Below are 11,829 nucleotides of genomic sequence, written 5' to 3' on the forward strand. Positions count from 1 at the left end.
TTACTTCTGGAAGTCTTAAGTTTGAGGTGCCGAGAGGGATGCCTAGTTTATATATAATAATCAATTGGAAATATGAATATGAAGTTTCGAAGAAGGGTTGGGCCCAGTGATACACTTAAGAATCAACAGCATATTGATGTAGCTGAAGTTACGGGAACACATGAGATCACTTTTAAAAAGACAGTAGGAGGAAAAAAAGGAACAAAAAACAAATCCCTAGAAGAATATCAGCAGAGAAAGCAAGAGCAGAGGAAATTAAGAAGGAATATTTGGAGAAATAAGAGTAAACCATAAAGGAAGAAAAGTCCTGAAAGCCAAGGGAAGAGATAATATCAAGAGTATATGATAGGGGGCTTCCCTGGTGGCACAGTGGTTGAGAATCTGCCTGCCAATGCAGGGGACATGGGTTCGAGCCCTGGTCTGGGAAGATTCCCACATGCCACAGAGCAACTGGGCCCATGTGCCACAACTACTGAGCCTGCGCATCTGGAGCTTGTGCTCCGCAACATGAGAGGCACGACAGTGAGAGGCCTGCGCACCACGATGAAGAGTGGCCCCCGCTCTCCGCAACTAGAGAAAGCCCTTGCACAGGAACGAAGACCCAACACAGCCAAAAATAAATAAATAAATAAAATTTTGAAAAAATAAAAAAAAAAAAAAGAGTATATGATAGGGCTTCCCTGGTGGCGCAGTGGTTGAGAGTCCGCCTGCCGATGCAGGGAACACGGGTTCGTGCCCCGGGCCGGGAAGATCCCACATGCCGCGGAGCAGCTGGGCCCGTGAGTCATGGCCGCTGAGCCTGTGCGTCCAGAGCCTGTGCTCCACAACGGGAGAGGCCACAGCAGTGAGAGGCCCACATACCGCAAAAAAAAAAAAAAAAGAGTATGTGATAATCCAGATGCAAACTATTATATATAGGATGGATAAATGACAAGGTCCTACTGTATAGCACAGGGAACTACATTCAATATCCTGTGATAAACCATAATGGAAAAGAATATGAAAAAAGTATATATATGTATAACTGAGTCACTTTGCTATGCAGCAGAAATTAACAACATTGTAATTCAACTATACTTCAATAAAATTTTTTAAAAAAGAGTATATGACAATCCATAATGTCAAAAGTTCTGGAAAGAATGAATAAAATTCAACTACTGGATTTGGTGATTAACAGCTCAATGATGACCTTATAATTGGAGCCATGTCATCAGAGTGATGTGAGAAAAAGAGAATAGCTATGCAATGCGGGGGGGGGGGGAATGAGTTGAACGAAAAGGGAATGTAAACCACTCAAAGTTTATAATGATTTTACCCATCACAGAGGGAAGGCTCTGTTCTTTAGCAGCACCTGTGTCAACAGTACATTGTTCCAATAGCTGAGTTTCCAACTCCCTGAAGATTAAAAAAGAAAAAAAAAGTTACTGGAATTACAATAATTCAACTAATATCCTTTTCTTATTTAATACTTTTACTTCATAACAGATCATGATGCTTTAAATAAAAGTGGTTTTACCCTTAAAAGATGAATATACTCAAGGCTAGTAAAGAATGGAATAAATAACATTAAATGTCCATACTACAAGTCCTCTATTGATCACTGTAAAAAAATTTGCATGTTTTTTGGCACAGGTGAAGCAAATGTGCTAAATGCCAAGAAACTTACTTGTGAAGAGCTTTTCCTCCTAGGGGTAGTGCTCCCCAACAATTTAGTACTGGGATTCCTTCATATATCTATAAGGTAGTCAAGGGTATTACTATTTTAGGAGGTAAAATGTGTTTCCCTCAGTATTTTCTTCACCTCTGTATTATTGTTCTAAATCAGCTTGGCTGGCAAATTCTTATTTCTTTTTTTAAAAAGAGTTACAGAAAAATCAAAGAGTCTTTTACTTCTCCAAAGAAAACAGTTAAACATATACATACACACACACACACACACACACACACACACACACACACACACACACACACACAGAATTCATTTGTTCGAGCTTGGGTGTCCAACAGTGTAGCCACTGACCACATGTGGCTATTGAGCACTTGAAATATGGCTGGTCCAAATATGATATGGTCCAAACTGAGATGTGCTGTAAGAATAACCTCCACAGCAAACACAGAAAACTTAGTAATAAAAAAAAAACCTGTAAAATATCTCATTATAATTTATTATATTGACTATATATTGAAATGATAGTATTTTAAATACATTGGGCTAGATAAAATACACTACTAATGGCCTCTCCTGTTGCAGAGCACAGGCTCCAGACGTGCAGGCTCAGCGGCCACGGCCCACGGGCCCAGCCGCTCAGCGGCATGTGGGATCTTCCCGAACCGGGGCATGAACCCGTGTCCCCTGCATCAGCAGGCAGACTCTCAACCACTGTGCCACCAGGGAAGCCCCTGAACTTTTAAAATCTGTAGCTCTTAGAAAAATTTTAAATTACATATGTCTCACACTGTATTTCTATCAGAGCTGAGAGGACAGTGGACAATACTGTACTGTGGGTTTGCTACTTTATTTTATATATTGTTTTTGTTGATGTTTCATAAGTACATTATTTATGAAAAAGAAAAAAGTATATTGTTAAGAGCACTGGCTTTGGAGACAAACATGGGTTTATATCTCGGCTATACAATTCTATTAACTTGGGTCAACTACCATCTCAACTTTCAATCATCTTACTCATATAATGAAGAGAATAATACTTTTGTTGCAGGGACTAACACACAAAATACTTATATTTAAAAAAGCTATTGCCTAATTTAGTTCTTTAGGAGCTAATGATTCTTGATTTCCTTCCCATGAGTACTTCTTCTAATAAATACACACATAGGTCTCAAAATTGCAAGAGTTTTGCATTTATGTACTTCAAACTCCTTTTCAAATGTAGCAAATGTCTACTGTAACATTTCTAAGAGATGTTTACCTATACTCTACTTAAATTCTTCTAATGATGGGGAATGGACCAGTTTATAGTCAGTAATTTCATTTTGGAACAGCTTAAATTACTAGGGAGTTCTTCCTAATGGCAAATGATATAAAAACTATAGCACTTACTGTGCAATTTATGTGCTAGGTCTTATGCTAAATATTTTACATACATTATCTCACTCAAGTCACACAATGCCCCATGAGGCAGAATTATTATAATTCCCATTTTACAGATGAGGAAACTAAGCCCAAAAGAGATTAAGCTACTTGACCAAATTCATACAACTAGAAAGAAGCTTAGCTGTCATACTGCCCCCATCACAGCCTCAGGAAATAGAAAAAAAAATCTATTTACTTTTCCACAGCGAGCCCTTCAGCTATTTGAAAGCAGAATTCACGTTGTCATTTAAGTTTTAACTTTGGTTTAACTTTCTCATTTATTTTTTAAAATTTTTTATTTTTATTTATTTATTTTTCATTCCCCTATTCTACACTGCCTTTAGCCCCTGGTAACCACTAATCTACATCTGCCTTTTTTTTTTTTTTTTTTTCCTGACGTGGACCATTTTTAAAGTCTTTATTGAATATCTTACAATACTGCTTCTGTTTTATGTTTTGGCTTTTTGTCCGTGAGGCATGTCAGATCTTAGCTCCCCAACCAGGGATCGAATCCGCACCCTCTGCACTGGAAGGCAAAGTCTCAACCACTGGACTGCCAGGGAAGTCCCTAACTTTCTCATTTCTGTTTCCAGTTATTCTTCATATGATCTTTTCTTAGAACTTGACTATCCTACCCATCTTCTTTGACACATCCTAATTAGCTGATATTCCTCTTAAAAACTGAACATAATAGGTCTGATCTCTAAAGTTTATACTGGGACCAAGTCATAATGACAATTTCTACAAAAAGTAAATTTAAGTCTCACAATCCTGTGAATTTTTTCCACATATGTCATATTTGTACATGATAAACTAAAATAGCTTGATGCAATAAAAACAATTTGTAATAAGCCTAATTATTCTAAAGTAGAGTAAAATCTGCAAAATTAGCTGGTTTACAAAAAAGATACAGGTAACACCAGGCTTTCCCTATATCCACAATCCAGGACCATGGCAGAGTTTATCCCAAGTGTAAGAAGAGCCATTAGATGACTTGGAGCAAGCAAGACAGATGGAACCTAGAAAACAACAAATCCAAAACAACAACAAAACCAGAATGAATGTCAGTAGTTGAAGGTGTTTCCCTTACATTTCAAATATATTTGAAAAAATTCATAATTATGATACCTAATCAACCATTTTATGGCACTAAATTAAGAATTAGTTGATTTATTTGAATTTACACAATAAACAAAATACACTATAATAAACAGAAACACTCTTTAAGTTCTCTAAGTCTTTTCATTCTGAAATGACAATTATGAAGCATTTTTATTAATTCAGTTCTCTCTCTTTTGGAGGGAAAACTGAAAAGGATAAAAGAGGTCCAGAAACATACATTCAAAGGAAGATGCTAAATTTAAAAAATAAAGAGATGCTTATCATCAAAATAGAAATAGAGAAGAATTCTTGATTGTCCTCATTCACAAAGTTCACAATATGAACTATATTCTAAAAGTATTATAATATAGCAGTTGAAACTAAATTGAAGAACTACAAAAATCCTTAGCTCTAAGTGACATTTTTCAGTGAAATCTGCCAGATCTGGTGACATCCCAAATATCAGGTAAATATTCAATCAAAATATGCAAGTCCATAATAACCAAGTGGCAAACAAAATAATGGCTATATTTCCTTTATCTAAAAGTACAGCAGGTATTCTGGTTATATACCAGATAAGCATACTAACATAAATATAACTAAAATGCTAAGTTCAAGTAAAAATACAGAAAATCATCTATTTTATTCAGATAAGAGCTAAAGTGACTTCCTGCTGTGTTTTGTGTTCTCCCTATTGCAAACCCAATTCCTGAATTAGTGACATCAGTAAGTACAGGAGAGTATGTAACCTGTTTCTCTGTGCCTGTCTTACTATATTATAACTTAGAAATATTAACTGCCCTTATCTCAGAAATACATTGTGATTTTTGATATATTTTGTGTTCAGTAGAATTATGAAAATTACATTTACATGTGCTTAATTTCTTATATACTATACACATTTTATACACTCTTCCAAATTGCTGAAAAACTCTAAATTCCTATGGCAGAGATTTTTTTTAAAAGTTAAATAATAAAGATTCTGGCCTACTATGAAATGTAATCATTTAAGTCATAATTTTGGTCTTTAAAGTAATCTTGACTCCTATAAAATGAAAGCTACAAGTAATATTACTAATATCAGGATATAAGAGTCACTCCTGGCACTGCTCACTTATCTACAGGAGACATTATTTGTATACTCCATTTAAGGGGAATTTAAAGCCTAAAATGAAAGAATTGGATAATTTAGAACATCCAGCATAACTAAACAATGAAAACTAGAAAAGACCTGGAAGAAAAACATCAACTTCACAGCACAGATTATAACTTTTACTTTCAGAAAAAAGTCCCAAAACTTAAAACCTGTACTAAAATAAACAAACAAGGGAAACAACAATAAAAAGAAACCTTCAATTATCTAAGTATTAGATGAAATGCTTATTACACATGAAATAACCACACAAAGAAAGAAAATAAACGGTCAATTTGTAAAGGATTCAGTTTATTTCGTCATCCAATTCCTCTTTCCAATGAAGGAAATAAAATGAGGACCTTTTAGTTTAAGCTTTGAGTACCTACTAAGAACAACAACATAAAAAACAGGTACCTCAAAATACTTGAAAAGAACACGAGTGAGTGTCTCTCTGAAGTGGGAAGGACATAATACCGACTCAATAACCACAACTCTGCGGTCTCTGGGATTCACCAATAGATGCCTGAAAAGTGATAGTTTTGTTTTTAAAAGTAAATAAAAGTTTGTATTTATTTTGGTACATAATGCAATTTGTTAAGATTAGAGAAATCATACCACCTTCACTTAAGAAGCTTTACAACAAAAAGACATCTTCATTTTATTATCCGTGAAAGATAACGCTTTCATTTTTTAATTTTTAAATGTTTTTAAATTTTTTATTCAGTTTTGAAAGGTTATTTTCCATTCACAGTTATTACAAAATATTGGCTCTATCCCTGTGTTGTACAATACAGCCCCGAGCCTATCATACACCCAGTAGTTTGTGCCTTCCACTCCCTCACCCCCATGTCGCCCCTGGTAGCCCTTAGTTTGCTCTCTATATCTGTGAGTCTGCTTCTTCTTTGTTATATTCAATAGTTTGTAGTATTTTTTAGATTCCACAAAGAAGTGATATCATATAGTGTTTTTCAGTCTCTGTCTGACTTGTTTCACTTAGCATAATGCCCTCCAAATCCATCCATGTTGCTGCAAATGGCAAAATTTTGGTTTTTTTTAATGGCTGAGTAGTATTCCATGGTATATATCAATATATATGCCACAGAAAGATAACATTTTTGAACTCTTACTACATGCCATGTACTGTGTCAGGAAATTTACATTATTAACTCATTTATCTCAGAAAACAAAAACTATAGCCTATTATGAATACTGACTTGAGCCATTAAAAAGATATTTTCTTTTTTTAAGCTACAAAAGTAGTATATGCTCAAAAGACTCCAAATATTATAGAAGCTTATAACTTGGAAAATACAAAAATACCATATATCCCTACTACGCAGAAACTTTCACTTACAGCAGTTTATAGATTTTCATTATTGTGTATGTATACGCATATATTTTAACAAAAATATTCATTCCATAGATGTTGTTCTGCAACATGCTTTTTTCAATTATCAGAATATCTAAGACATCTTTCTGTATCAGTACATATAGACACAGAACTTTTTAAATGACAATATAGTGTTTTACTATATGGATGTACAATAATTAAATTATCCAATCCCCTTTATTAATGGACATTTGACTTATTTTCAATATTTCCTTATGCTTGCTAGTTTCCTAGTCTTCAAATATATTTTTTAAAAGATTGAAAATAAGAAAGTTAAAATGGCAATGGAAATTAACCTTTTTTTTGCATTAGAAATAATACAACCAAATATCAGTATGATGGGCACTAGGAAAAGCTGGGCGGGGGGGAAACACAATTGCATTTTACCTGAAATACAGTATGTGGACGAATTCCTTTAGGTAGGAATATAATTCTTCTGTATTGATATTATATTGTACAACTTTGATAGGCTATAAAAAATTAAAATGATTTATTAATTTATAATAATAAAATAATCTCAAACTAAAACATGCTAATTTATTTTTCTAAAGGATTTTCTGGTAATAAGTCAAAAGCAATTTGTATTGAGAATAGATAAAAACATCAAAAATAGATTAATCACTTAAATTAGAAATGTTTAAGAACTGGCATGTCCAAGATGACAAAATGTTTTGGTTTATGGAATAAAAATCTGTGTCCACAGTAAGTAAAGAGCTGTACTCATCACATTTTTCTTCCATCTGACATTATTCTGGCATCACTGATAAAAAGCAGCATCAATTAAAAAGCATCAAAGGCTTCCTCAAATACTCCACACTTGGTTCAGTCCCTGTTATTTACTCCCAAAGCATTGACACTTTTCCTTTTGTAGTATCACCCCACTTAATTACTTGTAAAATGTCTACCTTCCCATTAGACTACAAACTCCATGGGGCAAGAACTACTTCTGGCTTGCTTATGATATATCCTCCTTCAACTGATACAGTGCCAGGAACAAAGTAAACAGCTCATAAATATGTGTGGCAAAAATGAAAACAAGCACCATTAGCACTAAAGTAAACACTACCAAACCATGGGTGCTAAGTCAACACTAACACATCACAAGGGCTCCATTTACTGTATCCTGCTCCAATATGTGCTTTTATGAAAACAAATATGCTCATATTTGTTAAATAAGGGAATAATGTCTATATGATGTGAAGGTTGTACAGTTCATATTAGGCAAGAGGAGCTGAAATGATGACAGCAGAGTTATAACCTTCATCAAGGTAAAGAAAGTCATCAACTCAGTGGTCACACAAATCAGCATTCTTTCAGATCTATTTTTAAAAAGTTTAAATGATCCCGTGTACCAGGGGCTCCCGTAACAGAGTGGACCCCTTCAAGACTCTTTATTGGGCTGCATTTCTTCCTGGTCCCACTTTAACAATAGCCAGAGAGGCTCAGAGCTCATTTTTATGTCTGCATTGTCTCAGCACCCACCAACCAACAGTTTCAATTATTTCATTTTATTTTAAATATCCCCAAGAGAGCTTCCAGCCACACTCAATCGCAACTCAAAGCTATTCCAATTTTTTCCTGAGGTATTAATTTTTGTTTTTCTAATGCTCGGATTACAAAGTTTCACGGGTTTTAAATAATCTACCCCAACCTATTTTTCCCCAAAACCTGTTTTTGTTTGCTATCAAGAAGAGGTTTTTCAGGAATGCAAACATTAAGTTATGGTAGAAAAATCTGTATTGATTTTACAGGCAAATTTTATGGCATGTAAAATTATTCTTTCTATTGTTCCACAATTCCTACTCTGCAAAATTAACTTTGGCAAGACTTTCTTTTAAAAAATGTGTTTTTCACAGGTCGTTTGAATTACAGGTAAAGAAATGAGGACCTGGCTCATATTCTGAAGAGGGTAAGAATAAAATGATTCTATAATTACATTACAAGGCTCAGGCAATTATTTTATTGAGCTCAAAAACTTTCTCTTAATGTTATATAATTTCATTTATATAAATTAAATAGAAAAAGCAAATCTATAGAGACAAAGAACATCCGTGGTTGGCTCGGGGTGGGAATGGGGATTAACTATAAGCAGGCATTAGTGATGTTACTGGAATGACAAAAATGTTCTAAAACTGAACTGTGGTGATGGCTGCACAACTCGATATATTTACTAAAAATCACTGAATCGTACACTTAAAATAGATGAATTTTATGGTATGCAAAATTAAACCTAAATAAAGAATCAAAAAAGTTTTCTTGGAATACAGTCTAAGCTACACATTTAGCACTGTTCTAGTCAATCTTATTTAAAGTCACATTTAAAAATATTTTACAGTACAGCATTTATTTTGCTAATTTGTCATAAAAAAATACCTTAGGCATGCCAGCTTTTTTTATCACACTAGGAATTATGCATCTTGGACCAGTTTCTCCAGCAAATCCACATCTACAAACAAATAGAACATTGAAACAATTCAACTTATTATAACATTCTTTTTATATATTTGTCACAGAAACAAGTTTTTCTGTATTTTTTTCAAAGCAGTGGTCACAAAAACATCTAGAAACATCTCTGATGTATTCAAAGGGACAAAAAAACTAAGGAAAAGTTAATACCATCTATTAATAATTATGTATTAAGGGTAAAAAATAAAATTGTTTCAAATTAGTGACAGTGAAATAAACCAGTGTATTATTTTAGGGTCGCATTTACTTTTTTTTCTGTTTTTAATTTTACTTGAATTTTAGGTAACACATCTCTACGGTCCTGAATCTATACTCCACTATCTGACTTCATGTCTGTAATTCATGTTACTCATAATTCCATCATTCTAATATCAGCTTCCATATCGATGCATTTCCTTTGGTCTGGTTTTTAAACTATGCATATGTGACATAATTATAATCACACTGTTCACACATCATGAATTCATAAAATAAGATTCTGCCCATATTGTTAGTCTTCACTGCTATCATTTTTTAAATTGCATAAAATATTTCATCCCTTTTAAAAAACTATTCTCCTTTCTAGAGTATTTAAGTATTTCCATTTCTGTTTCACGTAAAACAAAACTTTGCTAAGAATGTTGTTAAAAAGGATTGCCATGTAAGTCTGGTCTTAATATTATCTTTCCTTGTCCTGTCTGGTTTTCAGTACTGCTCTCCTCCTGTTCCCAAACAGCTCTCTCTCCATCTTCTTTTAGTCACATCCCCACGTTTACTTGACTTGTACCAGTGCTCCTCAAATTCCCCAGGATGCATAAACTCATCTTATCACCCTCCTGTTGTCTTTGTCAATAACGGTCCTCCTATATAGTAGTTCCACTTCTCATTTCCGCAGCATACCTAAAATAATTATCTTTGGGTGTTAGCCTCAAGGTACTTACCATGGTATTTAAATAAACCTTTAAAAATAAATTAAAAAATATGATTATGGGAGCATCTTGCTTAGAACAGTAAGAGAATAACATGAACCAAGGACTATGTTTAAGCCAATTCTGGAGCACCTGAAGTCCAACTGTCCTGTTTTTTTTTTTTTCTTTGGCAGCACTGGACGTCTTGTGGGATCTTAGTTCCCCAACCAGGGATTGAACCTGGCCCTCGGCAGTGAAAATGCCCAGTCATAACCACTGGAGTGCCAGGGAATTCCCTCCAATTCTTAAATAGGCTCTTTTGACCACTTGTTCAACAAATAGTTATTAAATACATACTACATGTCAGGCACTGTTCAGATATATACAAAATTTTTTCAAATGTTTCCATTTCAGATAGAAGATGCAATTCTGGTTGTCACGTTCCTTTTTCTTGAGAGCAGTACAAGGGCTCTCAATCCGGAGTCCAAGGACCACTGCGATGGTCCTCCAACCCCTGAAATTGTGTGCAAATATTTTAAGGTTTGTGTATTTGTGGCTTTCTTTCGGTCGTCAAAGGGATCTATGCCATCCAAAAGGTTGAGAACCACTACTCTAGTGTTTACAAGTTACCTTTTAAAATGTTAAATTTCCTAATCTAAGAGTTGGTGGGTGGGAGCAACGAAGACTCTAGAGAATTATCTATAGGGTTTCAGTTTTTCATGCATTCAGCCTTCCTAATTCGACTTCCTACTCTTGGGAAGCAGTAGCCCTGTCTTAAACATATTTGAATTTCCAACACCAATAGCATCTCTTTTCAATAAATGCTTAATAACGGGAGGTCGTCATCAAGCATTACAGTTCGGTTGCCACCTCCCTAAGCAGATAAAGCCAGATAAGCGGGGCCTAGGTCATCGCTGTCATCCCCTGCATAGATGACCCCAAAGGGTCCATTCAGTTTGGGGTGACGACCGGGGCGGCAATGAAGGCAACTTTCCCGAAGCCTCCTGGGCCTCTCTAGGAGTCAGAACCTGACCGCTCCACCGGATTCCCGGGATTTGCATCGCCCACGGTGTAAGTAACAAGGGCCGTCATTTGCGGGTCCTGGGGGAAGAAGTGGAGACGGAACAAGCCGCCTCTGGAGCCTGCGACGAGGACCCGGGCTGGGCCTGGGGCTCGGCTACCCGCCCTCCCCTCGGGACGACGGCAGCTGGCGCCGCGGCCACTCACTTGGTAAAAGCCTCTCCCAGGTCTATCACGACCGCCGTTTTCTCTCCGCCGCTCCCCAGGCCCTCGTACAGCGGCATGGTAGTAAACAAGCCGGTAAGGAGACGGGCGCTGACACACCTTGTCTGCCGACAGCTCTCGGCTCTCGGGGGGCGGGGCCGGGGCGACGGCGCTCAGGTGGTGGCGACGGCGGGGGCCTCGCGTGGCCGCGGCGCACGGGGCCCGGGCTGTCCCTGGCTGTGCCTCACTCCGCATCGGGCTTTGAACCGTCGCAGGAGCCCGCGTCCCGGGGACTAGGAAGGTACGGGTGCAGGCAGCTGCTGATCTGGATGCGGGGGATGCAGAGGACCGAGGCGATCAGGCGCGCCGGGTGCCCCGAGTTGGGGCGGAGCCAACCCCTGGGTCCTTCCCTCCGGACACGCCCTCAAGTGGCGCAGGGGCTGGGGTCCTTTCGAGAGCTTCTGTGGTCAGATCGCTGAACCTCTCCATCGCAGAGGACGCTGAGAGAAGTCACAACCCCAAAAGCTTTGATTCC

General features: G+C 36.8%; 1 protein-coding gene across 1 annotated transcript in view; it reads right to left on the minus strand.

The window, feature by feature from the left end:
- Nucleotides 1-11,482, minus strand: part of ACTR10 (actin related protein 10) — a 24,836-nt gene extending 13,354 nt beyond the window's left edge. Inside the window, exons 1-7 of the mRNA XM_007466050.1 lie at nt 11,298-11,482; nt 9,091-9,163; nt 7,105-7,187; nt 5,742-5,850; nt 4,003-4,110; nt 1,667-1,734; nt 1,316-1,395 (exon numbers count right to left, since the gene is read on the minus strand). Coding sequence (XP_007466112.1) covers nt 1,316-1,395; nt 1,667-1,734; nt 4,003-4,110; nt 5,742-5,850; nt 7,105-7,187; nt 9,091-9,163; nt 11,298-11,374 — 598 coding nt within the window. The 5' untranslated portion in view covers nt 11,375-11,482. The remainder of the gene's footprint in view (nt 1-1,315; nt 1,396-1,666; nt 1,735-4,002; nt 4,111-5,741; nt 5,851-7,104; nt 7,188-9,090; nt 9,164-11,297) is intronic.
- Nucleotides 11,483-11,829: the final 347 nt, after the last annotated feature.

The sequence above is a fragment of the Lipotes vexillifer genome, unplaced genomic scaffold, assembly GCF_000442215.2.
Source record: "Lipotes vexillifer unplaced genomic scaffold, Lipotes_vexillifer_v1.1 scaffold25, whole genome shotgun sequence".
Lineage (NCBI taxonomy): Eukaryota > Metazoa > Chordata > Mammalia > Artiodactyla > Lipotidae > Lipotes > Lipotes vexillifer.